Consider the following 22,416-nt stretch of genomic DNA (forward strand, 5'->3'; position numbering starts at 1 on the left):
TTAACATTTTCAAACAAATATCTTTTTAAGAACTACATGATCTTTGATTCTCCACCATGAGATACGTAGGGGCAAGGCAAGTCCTTGTTAGGTTCACTTCCAAAAAAATCAAATCATTTTCTCAAATGCTTTCTAAATATCTTTTAAAGAACTACCTAACCCTGATTTCTCATTTTGAATGAGAATACGTAGCACCAAGGTCAATCCTTGTCGGGCCCAAAAAATTAAAATATATTTTTGTTTCTTTTTAGCATTATTGTCTTATTCTTTTTGGGGCAAATTAATATTTTGAAAACCACATCGATTTTGCATTTTTAATTAAAGGTACCGCCCTTGGGCGGGCGTTGTAGGGTGCTAACACCTTCTGTACGCGTAACCGACTTCCGAATTCAAAATCTGGTTTTTTGCAGACATGTCTTATCCTTACGGTTTTCCATAGTTTTCCAGAATAACTATGGTGGCGACTCCAAATCTCTTTCTTAAACCCGTTTTCTTTTTTTTGGTTCGTCATCCCGTCGCGATCTTGGTTGCGACAGATGGCGACTCCACTGGGGACGCTAGAGAGTCAAACCATTTAATTACATATGCAAACTTGATGTGATTTTCCTAATGTTTTCTTTCCCGCTTTCTTTCATTTGTGTATTCTTGTCTTTATATGTGTTTGTATATATTTTCCTTTTGGATTAATTATATGTGAATTACTTTGCTTATTTTGTTATATTTTTTGGAATTGCTCTATTTGCCTGGGAAGTTTTCTGGCTATTTTGCAGGTGGGGGTTTGGGTATGCATCATCCTCCCTTCACACACACATTGTACATATCATGAGTGGGGCCCTATACCCGAGTCTGTCTAACTTAGAATTATAGGAGATTGTGTAGCAGTGCCACAGTGGATGAACTTCCCAAGTGGTCATTGCGAGAACCCCAACTAGAGTTTTCTTGCTTCCTTGGTACTCTCACTCCTTTTTGTATACCAACTATTGTGGGGAATATCATGAAGTGGGCCATAGCTCTAGTGACCATTGTTCCTTAAATTTAGGAAACCACCCTAGTGAGCGCATGTACTTCACCTCAGACCTTAAGCACCAAACCTTTCCTAAGGCACAAAAGGAGATTGCTTGCTCTAATCCTCACCTTTTCGTGTGCATAATATACATGTGAATAAGTGCATGTTGAGGTACAATTATGCATCTCATTATTTTAATAGCATATCATGCATAACATTTTTATATCATATATCACATCTCATGAAAATAAGCGCCTCTTGAGGCGTAAACATGCATTTTATTTTGTCACTTAATTGCATATCATGTGATGAAGGATTATCTTGTTCCTTTTTAAGATTATTGAATATGGTGTGAGTTGATTAAGAAAGCTAAGTGAAATCCCCACTTGACATTAAGAAAGCAAGCTATCTAGATGTGAAGGTTCCTTTCACAAAGCTCAAGAGAAGAAGATGATGGATTGATTCAAAACAAAAAGGAAATTGAAATCACATAAACCATAGAAAACCAAGAATAATTAAAGGAAAAAGAAAACATAAAATGGAAAGGAAAGAAATGGTAAAAATGTGAGAAGCACGCCACTACAAGGCTAGGCTAGAAGCCATGACAACCTTGAAGATGAGTGGATGTGTGCCGCCACTTGCTATGCAAGATAAGGCTTAAAAGTGTTCACACCCAAGGGAGGAAACTCTCACAAATGGTTGAGACACAGGAGTGTTTTTACTTCAAAATGTTCAACCCTTTTACATGTCTAGGAACACCCCTTATATAGAAGAGTTTAGGGGCCTCTAAGCAAATAAAAGATACCTAAGGATCTTTCTACAAAAACCTAAATCTAGCTTCTAGAAACTAGGTCAAATAAGGTTACAAAAAATGAGAGACAAAAGAGCTAACTATGGTGTGTGCAAGGCTAATTTGGTTCTAGCACAAAAGGAGACAAAGAATGTGTCTCATATGTCTCGAAAAAGTAGCCAATGTGTGCTAAAAATAAAGGAGACCAAAGGTACATAGGTACACTTTCTTCATGCCTTTTACTTTATGCTTTATGCCTTTGCTTTACTCTCTCCTCCACATCATTTATGCTCACCAATCACCATGTGCCACCTAGCATTGATTTCTTACTCCTAATTAACTTGCAAAGCAAATAAACATAGATTAGCATGTTGGCTTAAGTCAAGTCAACTATAGTCAACAAGTCAAACCTAGTCAAAGGTCAACAAGTCAACTAAATTTGATTCAACTAAGTCAACTTTGAGAATCAAAAAAATAACAAACACAAATGAAAGGGATGAAGGATTAGTGAACTTCCTTTCTAAACATGCTTAGTCTTCTTAAGCATGTGCCTCCATCCTTGGTTGGGGTCAATCCTTCATCATCCTCCCCTCCTTGGAGAGAATTTGACCACAAATTCTTTAAGCCTTTGTAGATGGAGCTTGACTTGATTTGGGAGAGGATTTGTGCCTCCCTTTTATGAGCTCTTGTTCCATCCTTTCTAAGGGTATTAGCCCTAGCTTTGGATAGGCCATCTTTATTTTCTAGACTACTCTTCCTTTCTTGTTTGTGCTTTGGACCTTCCTTTTTGGCTTGGGAAGCGAAGGAAGGGTGATGTGCATCTTGCTTTGGAAGAATTTTTTTGTAGGAAAGTAACACCTTGGTGAAAGCTTGTCCTTTTTGTTTTTCTTCTTTATCTTTTTTTTATTATATTGCTATCCTTATTAACTTCTTGAGGTGATAGAGGTAGTAAGGTTGTCTTTTTCCCATTTATGAAGAAAATGTATTGGTTGGTATGGCCATCATGTAAAGTTTGTTTATCAAATTGCCATGGCCTACCTAGTAAGATATGTGTGACTTCCATGGGAACAACATCACATAGCACATCATCTTTGTAGCTTCCTATAGAGAAGTTAATTAGGACTTGTTTATTGACATCTATTTCTCCCTCTTTACTTATCCAAGCAAGCTTGTAGGGCTTAGCATGAGGAATGGTCTCTAAGCTAAGCTTTTCCTCCAACCTTGTGCTAGCTACATTGGTACTACTTCCTCCATCAATAATTAGAGAGCAAACCTATTTGTTAATTTTGCATCTAGATTGAAAAATGTTTTCTCTTTGAGTTGGCTCAAGCTCACTTTGATCTTGACATATCATGTGCCTTAAAAACATAGGGTCTTTCTAAAAAATTTTAGTTTTACTAGAGGAAGAATATTGTTTTGAAAGAGAAAGAGGAGATGAGTGTTCACTTTCAACATCATTACTCTTCTTTAAGATCATGGTCCTCTTGGTTAGGCAATTTAAAGCAATGTGATTATAACCCAAACATTTAAAACATTTAAGGGAACTTGATCTTGAAGAAGTGGAATGGTGAATGTGATCACTTGGTGACTTACTTTTACTTGGTGGTTCTTGATAAGAGTTAGAAGGGAACTTATCATGTTTATTTTTATCCTTTCCCTTCCATGAGTAACTAAAGTAGTGGTTGAGTGAGTAACTCTTCCTTGCCCTTCTTTTTCTTTTCAATTGAATTTCAATCCCAAGGGCAAATGTGAAAACATTTTCAAGGGTGGAGTACTCATACAACTCTACTTGGTCTTGTATGTCTCTCCTAAGACTATTGACAAATCTTTTTATTTTCTCTTTTTTAGTTTCTTTTATTTCAACCCTACGCATTTGAGACTCTAATTCTGATGAATATCACCCTACAAGGCTTTTCAGCTTGGGCGAATGGCCTGGCCCATTTAGTTTTTCTTTGTCATTAAATAAATAATCATTTTGGGCCTTATACTTTTATTGGGCCATTCTTTTGTGCTATCTTTAATTGTCTTGATTCTTTTTATGGCTAGGAGAATACAAGAGGAATGGGCCTTAAATGCGCATGCAAGGTCCAATATGAACTTCACATGGGCCAAGGAAGATGTGAAGACCTAGCCTAGGACACTTTGCTTGTAAATACTAGATTAGGATTTTATTTTGGGCTTTGTATTTTGGGCCCAGTAGAATAGGGTTTTCTTTGGGCCATGTATTGGGCCTTAGAGGAAATTGGGCTTTAGAAGTAATTTTGGAACAAAAAGGGGAATTGGGCCAAATGGGCCAAGAGTAGTGTGTCTACTCTAGAAAAGCCTAGAAGCTTCTCAAACTTGTTCTCCAAGGATGAGAGTTAGCTTCCCATGGCAAGACAAGTGTGACATGCTTAGGTGGCAAGTCACACGTCCCACATGCTCCTTTTTGGCTCCAAAATTCAACTTTCTAGACTCCTTTTTCCCTCCACTTTTTGGAGACTCCTTGGTCTCATTTTAGCCTATAAATAGAGAGCTTAGGACCCTTGTATTTTTATTCATGAATATAGTAGAGAAATTCTATTGAGATGACTCCAGACTCCTCTCTTTTTGTGAATCAACTTAGGCTAGAGTTCTCCTTCTTGGTTTCCTCTAGCCCCCTTCCTTGAGTGTTGGCCCAACCTCACTTGAGAGCTTCTCCAAACACCATTGCCGCATCATTTCTCCTCTCATCTTCTAGCTTCCGCACCTTCATCCTTCTCCATGGAAGCCTCATCAATTTTGCATGGCTTCTCCTTGGCTTCCTTACTCTTGAAGATGGACTCATCAAATTCTTTAAAGTACTCACTCACACTCATAGGACCTTGGTGAAGCCTTTGGAGCTTCAAAAGAAGTTCCTTCCTATAGGAGGGAGGAACAAATCTAGAGCGCATAAGAGTTTTAATGTCCATCCAAGAAGCCGCGGGTGGCCCTTGGTCATAATTCTTACAAACTTTATGCCACCAAGTATTGGCATACTCCAAATGAAGGAAGATTTTGGGATCACTTCCACCATAGAACTTAGGAATCTTTGGAGTTTGCTTCTCTTGTGTTGGGTTGCGCCTAGAATGCCCTCTTTTCCTAGCCTCTCTTTCTTGCTCTTTAGCTTCAAGCCTTTGAATGCGCTCTTGGATTCTTAGGTCACTTTGGTCCTTTTCTTTTCTCAATTGTTCAAAGGACTCCTTCCTAGACAACTCCAAATCCCGAAGCAATCTCATCAATGTATTTTTTTTGTTTGGAGTAGGTGCATTTGATGAACTTGCCATAATTCCTACAACAAAACACTCAAAGCCAAGACAAAATAAATGAATTAGGGGTTAGACAACATGAAAAACGAGACCAATTCCAACCAAAAATGCAACCCAAGTGTCTAGATCACACTCACAAAATAATAAGGCAACGCTAGCACTCAAAATCCACCAAAGGAATGAAGAAAACACTTCTAAAAACTTGTGCAAAACCTTTCAAATGCAAGACAAGTTATTCGGCCACAACACCTCAAGAGTTTAAAGAAAAGAAAACTAGTAAGACAAAACAAAGAACACCTAGTGACAAGCAAGAAAAACACAAAAACAAGGAAAGCTAAACTCTAAAGAAGAAAAGTTTGAGACAAAACATTTAACAAGACTAAAACAAAAAAAGCACATTTTAAAGACTTTATGGAAAGTACTTGACAAACATCTTCAAGTCTTAAATCATGCATACACCAAGAAAGATCATGACCAAGTTAAAGCATGGAACTAATTAGCCAATATCACCCAATTCTCAAGTATGAAAACTAGTAGCATAACACCTAGTGAAAAACACACTTTTAGTTCACCAAGGAACAAGGTTTCTCTTGGTTTTTAGGCAAAAATTGGTGCAAAATTTTCTTCTTTCACAACTAGTTTCATAAAATGGTGAGAAAGAGTTTTAGGTGGCATGGACACTTAGTTCCTCAAGTTTTAGGCCAAAATCAATTTCATGGAGCATACATCAAGCAAGACATAAAGTGAAAGCAAGATTCAAATACTTGGAAAAACAAGAATAAGAAAACTTCAAGTTAACATATGACATATGACTCAAACAAAAGTTAGGCACATTTAAAGACTCAACATGACATACACAAAGACACAAACATGTAGCTATCATGCATTTAAACTCATGGATTTGAGGCTCAAAAACTAAGCATCCAAAGACATGTTATCCAACCACATTTAGGAGCTTAAAGAGGTGCAAAAACCTTAGCCAAAGTGCCACAACAGAACCTGAAAATGCTCATTCACGTATTCTTGGCAGATCTGACCTTTGCTCACTAATTTCATCATAACTTTCGCCACAGAACTCCAAATGCGTTGGTTCTTTTTTTCTGGAAAATAGACTCAGAGCTTTTTTTTCTGGTGCAGTTTAATGTTTTAAAATCATCACGTTTTCTGCGAGCACTGTTTTTGTGTGTAAAGGAAGTGGATTTGAACCATACCAAGATAGCTACAACAAGACAAGGTTAGCACATGAAAAACACCATATTCAAGATAACCTAGGCTCTAGATACCAAATGATGAAGGATTATCCTCTTCATTTTTAAGATTATTGAATATGGTGTGAGTTGATTAAGAAAACTAAGTGAAATCCCCACTTGACATTAAGATAGCAAGCTATCTAGATGTGAAGGTTCCTTTCACAAAGCTCAAGAGAAGAGGATGATAGATTGATTCAAAACAAAATGGAAATGGAAATCACATAAACCATAGAAAACCAAGAACAATTAAAGGAAGAAGAAAACATACAATGGAAAGGAAAGAAATGGTAAAAATGTGAGAAGCATGTCACTACAAGGCTAGGCTAGAAGTCATGACAACCTTGAAAATGTGTGCCGCCACTTGCTATGCAAGATAAGGCTTAAAAGTATTCACACCCAAGGGAGGAAACTCTCACAAATGGTTGAGACACAAGAGTGTTTTTACTTCAAAATGTTTAACCCTTTTACATGTCTAAGAGCACCCCTTATATAGAAGAGTTTAGGGGCCTCTAAGCAAATAAAAGATACCTAAGGATGTCTATACAAAAACTAACCCTAGCTTCTAGAAATTAGGTCAAATAAGGTTACAAAAAATGAGAGACAAAAGAGCTAACTATGGTGTGTGCAAGGCTAATTTCTTTCTAGCACAGAAGGAGACAAAGAATGTGTCTCATATGTCTCCAAAAAGTGACCACATTGTGCTAAAAACAAAGGAGACCAAAGGTACATAGGTACACTTGCTTCATGCCTTTTACTTTATGCTTTATGCCTTTGCTTTACTCTCTCCTCCACATCATTTATGCTCCCCAATCACCATGTGCCACCTAGCATTGATTTCTTACTCTTAATGAACCTACAAAGCAAACATAGATTAGCATGTTGGCTTAAGTCAAGTCAACTATAGTCAACAAGTCAAACCTAGTCAAAGGTCAACAAGTCAACTAAAGTTGATTCAACTAAGTCAACTTTGGGAATGAAAAAAATAACAAACACAAATGAAAGGGATGAAGGTTTAGTGACCTTCCTTTCTAAACATGCTTAGTCTTCTTAAGCATGTGCCTCCATCCTTGGTTGGGGTCAATCCTTCATCATCATGCATGGTGCTCTTTAATCACATTGGCATACAAAGTGAATAAGTGCCTCTTGGGGCACAAACTTGCATTGCATTCACTTATCTTTGTTCATAGTAGCATGTACATAGTCTTTTAATCCATAGCATGCATCCTCACTTCATCTAGCATAATGCATTCATATGTTGATACCATTTGCATAGGCATGGTTAGGCCTTGCATTACATGAATTTATTTTTGCATTCATTAGTTGATGCTAATAAAATGAAAATCGCGGCACCTTGAAGGACTTGCTAAGATCATGGAGAATATGAGAGACTTAAGAAGCGGTGAAAGCTGATGTCGAGCAATTGAAAGAACAAATGAGTCAGATCCTGGAGGCCCTAAAAGCATTACAAAACAATGAGGAAACTTCAGCTCCACCACATCAACCAAGAGATCAGATGATCCAAACATTTCCACCTTATGGCCTCCCTTCAAGTTACCTTCCACCTATCAAAGAGGATATGACACAAGCATATACCCAAAAGGCGAATGGTCACATATCTGTAACTCATATTAGAGATGAAAATGAATTAGGGGCAACCACTCTTACAAAGCCTCTGGAAATGTTCAACCAAATGTTGTGCAGGTGGCATCAACAAAGGAACCTGAGATGAAGCCTCCACACTATGTTGCCATATCAGTGGATGTCGAAGTAGCCAATAACAAGTTAGAAATGCTGGAGAAAAGGATAAGAGTCATGGAAGGTGGAGGAAGCCCTGAGTTTGAAAATGTTATAGGGTTGTCCTTAGCCCTAAATGTAGTGATACCTCCAAAGTTTAAATTACCTGAGTGTGAAAAATATAGAGGGACCACTTGTCCTAAGAGCCACATAATGATGTATGGCAAGAAGATGGCTGCACATGCACATAATGAAAAGTTGTTGATCCATATTTTCAAAGATAGTTTGGTTGGCATGGCGCTAAAATGGTATGTTCATCTTGAGTCTTCATGCGTCCAGTCTTGGAAGGATCTGGTAGATGCTTTCATGAAGCAATACAAATATAACATGGATGTGGCTCCTGACAGATTGCAATTGCAGAACATGGTGAAGAAGGAATCTTAATCATTTAAAGAATATGCCCAAAGGTGGAGAGAAATTGCTGCTCTTGTAGAGCCTCCTTTGAGTGACAAGGAAATGATTACCATATTCCCAAATACTCTACAATCACCATTTTATGAACACATGATAAGTAGTGTCTGCTCAAGCTTTCCTGATATAATGATAATTGGAGAGAAGATTGAGGGTGACATAAGAAGTGGAAAAATTGCACTTGGCCTGAATGTGGTAGCAAATTTGAATGAGCATGGTCCCGAATATGGGAAGAATAAAGAACAAATGGCTAATCCACATATCATTGTTTGTCCCCAAAAGTTGCAATGTGATGAATCCAATAAGGCCATTAGGAAAAGAAATTAGAATCGGGACAAGAAGGTGATGAATTTCACTTCTATCCCTATGACTTACACAGAGAAATTATCAGATATCCTCTGTAAAAACCTTATAGAGGTTTGTCCTACTAGGCCTGTACGATCTCCATAACCGAAGAATTATGACATAAATTTTAGATGTGATTATCATGGAGGAGCATCAAGACATTCAAGCGAAGCATGTGGAGCTTTAAAGCGCAAAGTGCAATCCTTGGTTGATTCAGGACGGCTGACATTTGAAGGACGACAACCCGATGTTGAAGAAAATCCTCTATTGGAGCACGAAAATTCCCCTACATGAAAATCTCCATGAATTTGTAAACACTGGCACTTTCATGTTTTTCATATTGTGGTAGTGGTGTGGTTTCTCTTCCGTATTGTTATGACAATTATGTTTAGTTGAACTACTCTCCTTCATGGATTTCAAGTATAATATATATCTTATCTTTCATCAAGAACAAGTCCAAAAAGGTGTCGCGAAAAAAAAAATAAAACAAAGCAAGATGGTCACGTTTTAGCCATTTGTTTTCTTGCAAATCATCAAACTCGTGCTTTTCAAAAAAAAAAAAACAAATGAAACAAAAAAAGAGAGAAAAGAATAAAAAACAATATCATTTTGTTATGTGGTTTAATGTTTCAATCAAGATTAAAAAGTTGACTTTTTTCTTTTAAGACGTTCGCACATGCATTGCTTGAAAACATCACCATTCGGTCTCCTAAAATAAAAGGATTTGTCCTAACATCATTTTCCCAGCCCAAAGTAATAAACCCAAACTTTTATACTGGGGTAGATTTGCCAAGGTTATTCTTGCTTGTACTGCTAGGGTGATCTCTGAATCAGTCGGAACGAATTAAATAATTTTGCTAGATTGAAAACCCCAAAGGGTAGTCTCGGCAAAAAAAAAAGGCCAAAAGGAAAGAAAACAAACGATTCACGAGTTTTGTCGCAGAATTCATCTATTGAAAACAAACGATTCACGAGTTTTGTCGCAGAATTCATCTATTAAAAACAATGCAATTTGAATTTGAAATGATGTGTGGCCATCTTTCTCTATAAAAAAAAAGTAAAAATTATCTCTTGCTACCCTATTGAGCCGAAAATAAGTCTTTTTCAAAATTTCTCCCAAACAAGGATTATCATTATAGTAGAAGTCAACTCAAATGAACCTAGAAAGCACTCAGTAATTAAATAAAGGAGACATCAAGGAAGAATAAGCCAAAAGGCAAGAAGAATCATAAAGTGAAAACACGATCTGAAAAAAATGTTCAAAAAGTTGACAAATAGGTAATCTAATACCTATATGATAACCCTGGTTTCAAAAAGTGATAACTGATAAACATTCATTTGGGCCTTTGTATCCTTTCTTTCAAAACCTTTCAACCCACAACCCTGTTACAAGCCAATTAAAAGTCCACACAGATTGAAGAATGATTGCTCTGATTTTCATAAAGCTTAATTCTTTGATATGGCAACATGGCTATCAATGCGAACGTTAAAAATGAATGAATGAAAGAAAAAAAAATGCAAAAATGCAAAAAGGAAACAATGAAAGAAAAGTAATGTCTCAAGAATAGGAGAACTCCTTGTTATCCAATCGAAAGCAAGCAAGAAAAACCAACCAATTGGTGTGATCTTTTCATCCAATCCTTTTCAGTCAATCCTTTCTGTTTCCACTACCTCTTTTGAAACAACACCCACACCCTTTGTTCATTCAAATTCTTCTCCAAACACCAAAACTAGGGCAGTTTTGTGGGTCTCACAAGAATTTCTCAGCCCAATGCTCATAAATCCCCATTTGGTGAAACAAAACTCATTGGTCGATCAAAATCTTTTGTTTATACCAAAATTGGGACAGCTTTGCGGGTTTCACATAAGCATCTCGCATAACATTCATTGATCCATATCCTCATACTCCATTTTCCCATATACCACGACTGGGGAAATTTTTGGGTCACTTGTGTTTTTCATCTTGTATTCACATATTACCTCCCTTTTTAGGAATGTGTGAGGAAAGACGTGTCCACATTGTTGTCCCAATCTCCTCAAAACCCTTCCAAATATTCCCCATTTTTCACCCATCTGTGAATTAAAGCAAGCATGTTGGATGTCATAAGAGGGAAAGTCATGTGCATAATCATCTTAAACATTAAACCTAGAAGTTTGTGACATTCCTCAATTTTGAAAGTATTAAAAATAATTGAGTTTGATTATTGCAAAGAGAACAATTGACTCTAAAAAAGAAAATTCAAAACAGCATAACATAACAAGTTTTTCATCATGCATTCATGCATTTCAGGATCTTGATATCTACAATAATGTTTTGACTCCTTGTGCTTGAATTAAGCAAACATATCATGCATAACCATTTGCATGTCCTACCATCATGGCATGTTTTGACAACAGATTCAAAAAATATTGACATCATAACATGAGTGAGCATTTTCATGCATCATACATCTTGAACCATTGTTTCTTCTGAAGGAACCAATTTACAAGAATCATTCTCTTGACACTTCTTGGATTAGCGGTCCTCTTCATTCATATGAATGACCTATATATATTCTAAGTCCAATTTTGCATTGGCCCACAAAGCCGAGTTTCGTATTGGCCCACCAAGGCCAGTTTTGTACTGGCCCACCAAGCCCAGTTTTGTACAGGCCCACAAAGCCCAGTTTTGTACTGACCCACCAAGCCCAGTTTCGTACTGCCCACCAAGCCCAATTTTGTACTGGCCCTCAAGCCCAACTTTCACACTGGCCCATCAAGCCCAATTTTGCCTGGCCTCCAAGCCTAGTTTTATCTGGCCTAAGCCCAGTTTTGTCTGGCTCACCAAGCTCAGCTTTGTTTGGCCCACCAAGCCTAGTTTCGTACTAGCCCACCAAGCCCAGTTTCGTATTGGCCCACCAAGCTCAATTTTGCACTGGCCACCAAGCCTAGTTTCGTACAGGCCCACCAAGCCTAGTTCCGTACTGGCCCACCAAGCCCAATTCTGTAATGGCCACAAAGCCCAATTCTGTACTGGCCCACCAAGCCTAGTTTCGTACTGGCCCCCCAAGCCCAGCTTTGCTTGGCCACCAAGCCCAGTTTCGTACTGGCCCACCAAGCTCAGTTCAGTACTGGCCTACCAAGCCCAATCCTGTACTGGCCCACCAAGCTCAATTTCGTATTGGTCCAACAAGCCTAGTTCTACTTTGGCCCACCAAACCCAATTCTGTATTGGTAAAAATTGAGGTGCAGAAGTGATTCTGTATTGGCCCATCAAGCCCAGTTACGTACTATCCCACCAAGCCCAGCTTTGCCTGACCCACCAAGCCCAATTCTGTATTGGCCCAACAAGCCCAGTTCTGTACGGGCCTACCAAACCCAATTCTGTATTTGTCCAACAAGCCCAGTTCCGCACTGGCCCACAAAGCCCATCTCACTTGGCTCGCTAAGCCTATCTCGCATGACCCTCAAAGCCCAAGATATCCAGCCCACAAAGCCTAGCTCGCCTAGTCTGCTAAGTCCCGTTTTTGAGCAAAACAAATAATGAATAATAAATAACAAAATAAATAATGAAAGAAATAAAAAATGCATAAAAATTCTTTCCACCATGTTTCATATTATCATACACTCTCATCATATCACATCATCCATCATTCATCATAAAAATCAATGAAAGTCGATTAAAAAAGAAAATCGCTCAAAAAGAAAAAAAATTGGCGAAAAATCAATAAGTACCATTATTTTGCACAAGTTTCACCAATGTTAAGCATTCATGTGATGTTTTCCAATGCATCAAAATTAAACCTCAGGTTTCTCCTTTCGGACAATGACCATGTCCTTAGGATTGGTCAAGTCCAGATCCTCCTTTCCTCACGACCCTCTCCTTTGGAATGGTCAAGTCCAGGTTATGACCTTCTCCTTGGGAATCATCAGGTCCAGTTGTTCTTGTTTACATCAAGACCCTCTCCAATGGAATGGTCATTGATCTTCTCATGATTACATCGAGACCCTCTACAAAGCAATGGTTGTCGATTTCTTTACATAGAGACCCTCTCCCAGGAATGGTCGAATCCACACACAAAAATTCAAAAAAAAAAATCAAAATATGAAAGCACATAAAAAAAATCTAAAAAAAAAGAACAAAATTCAAAAAAAAAAATTCAAAAATTCAAAAACAAAATAAAAAAACACTTAATTTCAAAAAAAATGAAAACAAAAAGATTTCTAACACTCAACGTCTATTTAGCATCATGACCCTCTCTAGTAGAATGATTAGTGATTTCTTTCTTTCTTTCTGGATAAGACTTGGTTGAATCCATCTCCACTTTTCGGATCTTGGCCCACTTCATGGAATTGGTCATCACATCCCTTTAAATCAGTTTTTATTCACCCTCTTCCTTGTCAAAACCCGAACGAAATTAGTGTTTTTATCTTTACTTATATTTTACTATGATATTACGAAAAGTCAATTTTCATATTATCGGTAAAATCTAAGTAAAGAGGGACAATTGTCAACACCCAAATTCGTCCGGGTAAAAAAAAATAATTTTTTTATTATTTTAAAATACTTAGGAAAAGGGGAAAATAGGAAAAAGTGAGCGTTAATTTGAGTATAAATATATTCCTACTTTTACTTTCATCATATTTTAATTGTAATTTTATTTTATTTTTATTTTTATTTTTTATTTTATTTAATTTTATCTTGTTCCTTTTTTAATTTAATTTTATCTTTAACTTTATCTTTATTTATTTATTTATTTTATTTTTGTTTTTAATTTAATTTAATTTAATTATTTTGTTTTGTTTGATTCTTTTTCATTAAAAAATATATATATTCATATGTAAAAAAAAATTAAAATGATAAAACTGAAAAAGAAAGGGGAATGAAAATCCAACGGTTATGTGTCCGATTATTCGAAGTCAGCTCTTTCCTTTTATCCTTTTACCCAGGTTTGGTTATTACCATGAAACAGGAAAGTTTAAGTGTTAGCGTATCACGACAACCGTGGTAGTCATAGGAGCAGGCCTAGTACCATGGTAAGGTGGCCAGAGGATAACTTGTCTCATGCTTTTTGATAATGGAAAAAATTCAAACAAAACATACATTGTTCCTGTAGAGAACAAACAAGATATGTCAGACACAAGTATTACCTTACCCTGGTCCACCATCTCCTCAGTAGGCTTTCTCCCGATTGATATATATCACTCATGGGTATCTCGGAGTGGTCGGTTGGACTTGGGAGGGTTACCTGCAGAAGGTAATGAATCCGTACCTTTAATTTGTGGGGTCCATGCATATTTATAGATTTTTAATTATGTATGGCCATGTCATGGGCTGGGCCCTAGTTTGGGCCATAGGTGGGTCTGGGCCTTAGCCCAGGCCCTTAGTTTGATTATTGTGGGCTTGTTGAATTTTAGAAGTGCTTTGATTTCGTTAAGTTTCTTAGAGTGGCCGGTCTAGACTGACTACTCTTTTAGCAGCTTGTGCCGCAATTATTCGCTTGTCGTCTAAGGCTGGTTATTCTTTTAGCGGCTTAGGCAGGTTGCTCTTTTAGCGGTTTAGGCCTGTTAGGCTTAGGTCAGCTTAGGTCGGCTACTTTATTTGTTTTGAGTATAGATATGGTGGTCGTTTATTATTACTATTTGGTTGGACCGGCTAGGTGTGGTACACCAGTCCCCCAGCCTTTGCCGATATATACATGGCGGTGAAGGATGATATGTGCTGACGTGTTAGCGAGGCCGGCTAAGTGTGGTACACTAGTCCCCCAGCCTTTAAGTGTGATGAACAGTATTAAGGCTAAAAGTGTAAAGAGTTTTGTGGCAGGTGAAGGAGTTATGACGTTTGGAATTCATGTCTATAAATGAAGATGTTGCTGGTAGTGCGTCCATATTATTTCATTTGCAAAAAATCTGAGATCACTTACTTCGTGTGCGTTAGAGCTGTCTGATACCTTCCTTATCTCCTCCGTCATCCTAAAAAGAATCAGGTATGTCTAATAGTAGTGGTAGGGTTTCCTTGTCGAGTTCCAGTAGTGAGAGGTTTGGAGGTAGCGGGAGTAGACGAGCTGTTAGTAGTGATAGGGAGGAAAAAGGAAACATAGGGAAGATCCCCATGGAGAGTGTAGTTGAGGTTAGGAAAGATCCACCTGAGGAGTTGGCGGAAAGCAGCTGGCTAGCGAAGGCCGGGTACGAATGGGTAGCGACAGACGTGCAAACACAACAGTCGCTATTTCATTGGTCATGGTTACTGAAGTTGTGGCTGAACTGTACGCCAATCTTTGAGAAAGGTGCCCGAAGGGACATAGTGGTGCCGGAGAGGGTAACTGCTGTGGAATGTGTCTGCCATGGCCAAGAAGGAGCTGCCAAGGAGTTCTTTTATATGTACATGTGTCACTTCTCACAATTACACAACCGATTGTTGTTCGATGAATTCACCATGGGAGTGTTACGGCTGCTGAATGTTGGTCCTACCCAGCTCCATCCGAATAGCTTGGCATACTTGCAAGCGTTCTGGTTGTTGTGTATGGCGTTGTATTTGCAACCGTCTCCACGGGCATTCCTGTATTTCTTTATTACAAGGCCGAGAAGTTCGATGACGTGGTTGTCGCTGATAAGTTGGCCTGGTTTCAACAGACTATATGCTTTTACCCAATCCTTTAAACACTTTAAAGATGGGTTTTTTAAGGTGGTGGTAAAGCAAGTTGACCAGTCACATTTTTATATTGCTGACGGCAATACTAAGTTTCCGTTCTTCTGGACTGGCAACCCTTGGAGGTATAAGGTGATTTCGAGGGAGGATTTGTCGATGGCCGAGAAGGAGGTGGTAGATACCTTGATGCGCTTTAGCGATAAGATGCCCACTAAGGGCTTAGTTAGGGTTTATAATTTGGTTCACCCGATTATAGATATTGAAGGTATCTTTCTGTAATTTTGAGTGTTATTTTATGTTCTTGCATTCTAATGGTTTGTGTGTTGTGGGTTGCAGGACATATGACACAGATGGGCAAGAAAAACTTGACACATGTACATATAAAGGAAAGGATGTGAATAGCATATCATGCATAATATTTTTATATCATACATCACATCTCATGAAAATAAGCGCCTCTTGAGGCGTAAACATGGATTTTATTTTGTCACATAATTGCATATCATGTGATGAAGGATTATCTTGTTCCTTTTTAAGATTATTGAATATGGTGTGAGTTGATTAAGAAAGCTAAGTGAAATCCCCACTGGACATTAAGATAGCAAGCTATCTAGATGTGAAGGTTCCTTTCACAAAGCTCAAGGATTGATTCAAAATGAAAAGGAAATGGAAAGCACATAAATCATAGAAAACCAAGAAGAATTAAATGAAGAAGAAAACATAAAATGGAAAGGAAAGAAATGGTAAAAATGTGAGAAGCACGACCAGGTTAGGCTAGAAGTCATGGAAACATTGTAGATGAGTGGATGTGTGCCGCCACTTGCTATGTAAGATAAGGCTTAAAAGTATTCACTCCCTAGGGAGGAAACTCTCACAAATGGTTGAGATACACGAGTGTTTTTACTTCAAAATGTTCAACCCTTTTACATGTTTAGGAGCACCCTTTATATAGAAGAGTTTAGGGTCCTCTAAGCAAATAAAAGATCCTAAGGATGTCTCTACAAAAACCTAACCCTAGCTTCTAGAAACTAGGTCAAATAAGGTTACAAAAATGAGAGACAAAAGAGCTAACTATGGTGTGTGCAATGCTAATTTCGTTCTAGCATAAAAGGAGACAAATAATGTGTCTCATATGTCTCCAAAAAGTGACCAAAGTGTGCTAAAAACAAAGGAGACCAAAGGTACATAGGCAGGGGCGGAAGTACTGAGGGACAAGGGGGAGCCACGGCTCCCCCAACCGTTTTTGTTTTCATTTTTTTTATATATATAAAAAATAATATTTAAAAATTATTACTTTATTTATATTAATTAATTTTTATTTTATTTTATTTTCTATATATTTTAAAAAAATATATTTATATATTACTACTTTATTTATATATTATTACTTTATTTATATATTATTATTTTATTTATATATTATTACCTTAATTTAGTTTAAAAAATCTGTTTTAAAATTTAAAAATCACGTTTTGTTCTCTATTATAATTTTTATACTTTTCTATTTGGTTTCTCTCTTCTGTGCCTCCATCTCTTTCTCCCCTTTTATTTCCATCTCAATTTTCACCATCAATTCCTTATTATTTTCAAAATCAAATTGCACTACGGAAAAATTGAAGAGTTAAGGAATATTTTGAACCGAACAATTTCTTCTTTTGAGTAAGTTCATCTTTTCCTTTTTATTTTTGAAGCAATATGTTTTCCTCTTGTATGTGGCTTTTCTACGCTCTATGCATATATCTATCTGTTAGAGATCATAAAATCATAAAATCATGCTTTAATTGTTGATCAAACTCTTCTTTGGGGTATTCATAATTTTATCTTTTTGTAAATAGGTGAGAGGTGAAAAATTTATATTAGAAAAATTATGATAAAGAGTAAAAGAATTGATTCTTTTTTCAAGAGGAAGGCTTGTGATGAAGATGAAAAAAATGCATCTACATCATCTAAAAGTGAGAAACTTCATGAGAATCCAAATATTGAAGAAAATGAAAAACAACTCTCTAAGGTTCCTAAAGTTACACATAATGAATTTGAAAATACTTTAGAACGTGATCCGAGAAAGCGTCTTCAAATTTGGCAATACCCACCAAATCAAATTGATGAGGTACGGAGGGCTTATCTAAAATGGGGTCCATATCAAATGCGTCTAGAAAATTATCCATTTTCTGGTAAAGATGATCATCCAAGAAGATTTCAGTACACATGGTTTAGCTTATTTCCTTCATGGTTAGAGTATTCGCCATTAAAAGATGCTGCATATTGCTTACCATGCTATCTTTTTAGTAAAAAACCAAGCAGACGACCTGGCTCAGATGTTTTCATTGTTACAGGTAATTGAGTTTATTTTCATTGAATTCTAATTGGCAATAAGTTTATTGTCATCAACATGTTTTAACTTTTTGAATGTTATTTTATAGGTTTTAAAAATTGGAGGAAAGTTAATAATGGAAAAAATTGTGCTTTCCTTAAACACATTGGGAAGGATCCTTGTTCACCACACAATATTACAGTGTCTGCTTGTCAAGACTTGTTAAATCAAAATTGTCACATTAGGAATGTTTTGGAAGTGCAAAGCTCAGATTAAATTATGAAGAATCGGTTACGTCTCAAGACTTCAATCGACACAGTTCGTTTTTTATCACTTCAAGCTTGTGCTTTTAGAGGTCATGATGAAAGTACTGAATCGAGGAACCAAGGTAATTTTCTTGAGATGATAAAACTCATAGCATCATACAATGATGAAGTTGCAAAAGTTGTGTTGGAAAATGCTCCATTCAATTCCAAATATACTTCACCCAAAATTCAAAAGGAGTTATTGAATATTCTTTCTAGTAAAGTGAAAAATCATATTCGTGAGGAAATTGGGGATTCCAAGTTTTGTATAGTTGTCGATGAAGCTCGTGATGAATCAAAAAAAGAGCAAATGGCTCTTGTTTTGAGATTTGTTGATAAAAATGGTTTTATTCAAGAGCGATTTTTTGATATTGTGCATGTTAAAGACACTGCAGCAATAACTTTGAAGAATGAATTGTGTGTTGTACTATCTCGACATAATCTTAATGTTTCTAATATCCGTGGTCAAGGGTATGATGGTGCTAGCAATATGAGAGGAGAATGGAATGGATTACAAGCATTATTTTTGACTGATTGTCCTTATGCATATTATGTTCATTGTTTTGCTCATCGGTTACAACTTGCCTTGGTTGCTGCATCAAGAGAAGTTATTCCAATTCACCAATTCTTTTCAAAATTGACTTTCATTGTCAATATTGTTTGCTCTTCTAGTAAACGTCATGATGAGTTACAGGCTGCCAAGTTAGATGAAATTGCATATTTGTTAGAAATTGATGAGCTTGAAAAGGGTAAAGGGGCAAATCAAATTGGTACTTTAAAACGAGCTGGGGATACCCTTTGGAGCTCCCATTTCTCTTCTATTTGTAGCTTGATCAATATGTATGATGCAACTTGTTTAGTTCTAGAAAAAATTACTGTTGATGGATCTACTTATTCACAACGTGGTGATGCTGATAATGCTTACAAAAGCTTGACCTCATTTGAGTTTATACTGATCTTGTATTTGATGAGAGAAATTATGGGGATAACAAATGTTCTTTGTCAAGCATTACAACAACAATCTCAGGATATAGTTAATGCTATGCGTCTAGTTTGTTCTACAAAAGGACTTATTCAAAACTTGAGAGAAAATGGTTGGGATAAGTTATTAAAAAAGGTGACTTCTTTTTGTGAAAAACATGATATTGAGGTGCCTAATTTTGGGGCTTCTTATGTAGCAAGGCAAGGACGCTCTCGTCACCAAAAGGATCATATTACAGTGGAGCATTATTTTAAAGTTGAAATATTCTTTGTTACCATTGATAAGCAATTACAAGAGTTAAATAGTAGATTTAATGACCAAGCAATGGAGTTATTAATTCTAAGCTCTGCTTTGGATCCTAAGGATGCTTATAAAGCTTTTAATATTGATAAAATTTGCACTCTTGTGGAAAAATATTATCCCATGGATTTCAATGAGCAAGAGAAGATTAATTTGAATTTTCAACTTCAACATTTCATTATTGATGCTCGTCAAGATTCAAATTTGAAGAATTTATCAACAATGCAAGAGTTATGTACATGTTTGGCAACAACAAAAAAGTCTGAAGTTTACTACTTGATAGATAGATTACTTCGTCTTATCATGACTCTTCCAGTTTCTACAGCTACAACTGAAAGATCTTTTTCTGCAATGAAAATAATCAAGAACAAGTTGAGAAATAAGATGGAGGCTGAATTTTTAGCAAGCACTATGATAATCTATATTGAAAGGGATATTGCAACTAGCTTCAGCTCTGATTCAATTATTGAAGATTTTAAGTCATTGAAAGAGCGTAAAGGAGCACTCTGAATAAAGGTAACTTTTGTTGTTTTTTTTTATATTATTGTTGATGATAAACTTTAGGTTACTCTTTCATATATATTATTGTTATATTGTTTAGATTCTATTGTCATGAATGCTTATTTTGAATAAAAAAAATGATGTAAAAAAATTAATTTTTTTTAATTAAAAAAAATTATTATTTTTTAATTAAAAAAAAATTATATATAACAAATATAATTTGGCACCCTTACAATTTTTGGTCTAGTTCCGCCACTGTACATAGGTACACTTGCTTCATGCCTTTGATTTTATGCTTTATGTCTTTGCTTTACTCTCTTTTCCACATCATTTATGCTCCTCATTCACCATGCGCCACCTTTACTCCTAATTAACCTACAAAGAAAATAAACATAGATTAGCATGTTTGCTTAAGTCAAGTCAACTATAGTCAACAAGTCAAACCTAGTCAAAAGTCAACAAGTCAACTAAAGTTGATTCAACTAAGTCAACTTTGGGAATCAAAAATAATAAACACAAATGAAAGGGATGAAGGATTAGTGAACTTCCTTTCTAAACATGCTTAGTCTTTTTAAGCATGTGCCTCCATCCTTGGTTGGGGTGAATCTTTCATCATCTCACTTGTAAATCCTAGACATAATTTTGAACCGTTAACTAAGCCCTAAAAATCGACTAGTGAACTAGATCCGTCAACACGACCAACCAACTCGACTCATAATACACGACTCGTAATTTGGACACCGTAAACTTGTCCCGTATGACAATCCAATAAACTCACACCTAACATTTACATGTAAAGACGACCCGAACATTCGATTTGGAATCACGACTCATAATTCAATCCAATAAACTCGCCCCTAAACTCACCCACAAACATAAATCGTAAACACAACTCTTACAATCGAATCAAAAAATCGACCGTAAACTCGAACCGAAACACGACCCGTTAAATCGGCTTAAAGATTCGACCCCATAAAATACAACGCATAATCACGACCCGTAAACTCAACCCTTATACTCAGCCTAAAAAGTGGTCCAGTAAACTAATTTAATAAACTCGACCCTCAACTGGATTTGTAAACACGACACGTACAATGAACTCGTAAATTTGATTGTAAACGTGAACCAAAAAATCGACCTGTAACCCAACCCATATACTCAGCCCGAAAACACGAACCATAAACATATCCCATTAACACGACCCTAAACTTGATTTGTAAACACAACCCATACAATCGACTTGTAAATTGCATTGTAAACGTGAACCGAAAGGTCGACCAGTAAAATCGAACCATAAACCTATCAAATGAACTTGACCCTAATCTTGACCCGTACAATTCTCCCATAAATTTGACCACAAACTCGAACGAAAAATACGACCCGTAAAATCGACCCAAAAATTGGATCGTAAATTTCACTTACAAACTCTGTTTGTAAACTCAACCAGCAACTATGAAACATGAGTTGTAAACAAAATCTGTAAACTCGATCCGTAAACTTGACTTATAAACTCGAACCCTAAACTCTCCATAAAAATCTAACCCATAAACCAGACCCGTAATATTGAGGAACCAATTCAAGTCGTACAAAACGATTCACAATTCAGACATGTAACCTTGACTCGTAAACTCGACCTGTAAACCCTACACATAATTCAACATAATTTACTGTCTGTTCCAGTATTTTAGTTGGCTATTTTCTCATTTCAATCTATTGATCATATCAGTTTTTAGCTTCATGATGCATCTGTCATTTTTGTTACTGTTCTACTGTGTTTGTATTCGTACCAGGTGTCCTGGTACACCCCTATGTTACTGCTTTAATGAAAATTTTCATCTTTCTAAATTGATTTATGCATTTACTTTCATTTGATGAATCCAAAGGGGGAGAAAAATGAGTTAAAATGACTAAAAGTGTGTTAGAATTGGAAAATCTGAAATAAATCTGTTGGAATCATATAATACTGCAAACTTAATCTAAAATCTATTGTTAAATCATATTATTAATGATAGGGGGAGCATATGCATATGTGATATGTATGTATGCTTATGTGCTTTTGCTTGGTTGTATATTTGGAATATTTGTATCTTGTATGCAAAAGCTTTTTCAGGTTTCTCTATGGATCTTAGCTCATCAATTCAACTCGAGCGTGTTAGCTTCATCAATTCAGGGGGAGATTGTTGGCACAAGCAAGCTTAAAGCAAAGAATTGATAAAGCCATGTGCATGAAGATCTTAAATGTTTGATGAAGATTGATGAAGATCCTCTTGAAGATTAAGTTTTAGTGTGTTAAATCTGTATATAACATGTTAAATGTAATGTGTTATTGTTATACATTTTTTATAGGTTATATGGCATAGGTTAGATGTCTTGCGTGCCTTAGTGTGTCTTTTTTAATTTGTTAAAATGGGTTTTAACAGGTTAAAAGACTTGTTGTATATAGTTTCTGGTATGAATGCATTCAGTTATTTGAATTATTTTTCAATCAATTGATTTCACTTAAGTTAGGTGAAATCAACTAACTGTA

General features: G+C 36.4%; 1 protein-coding gene across 1 annotated transcript; it reads left to right on the forward strand.

The window, feature by feature from the left end:
* The first annotated feature begins 17,910 nt into the window (after nucleotides 1-17,910).
* LOC146888730 (uncharacterized) lies at nucleotides 17,911-20,040 on the forward strand. The gene has a single exon (XM_085665476.1). It carries the CDS (start codon nucleotides 18,081-18,083, stop codon nucleotides 19,896-19,898), a length of 1,818 nt encoding a protein of 605 aa, XP_085521602.1. The 5' UTR covers nucleotides 17,911-18,080; the 3' UTR covers nucleotides 19,899-20,040.
* Nucleotides 20,041-22,416: the final 2,376 nt, after the last annotated feature.

Source organism: Vigna unguiculata, chromosome 1 (genome assembly GCF_037176805.1).
Source record: "Vigna unguiculata cultivar grain cowpea cultivar isolate G323 ecotype 2 chromosome 1, ASM3717680v1, whole genome shotgun sequence".
NCBI classification, from domain to species: Eukaryota; Viridiplantae; Streptophyta; class Magnoliopsida; order Fabales; family Fabaceae; genus Vigna; species Vigna unguiculata.

What these genes read in the sequence shown, in the direction of transcription:
- LOC146888730 (XM_085665476.1), top strand. Translation starts at nt 18,081, where the DNA reads ATGAAGAATCGGTTACGTCTCAAGACTTCAATCGACACAGTTCGTTTT.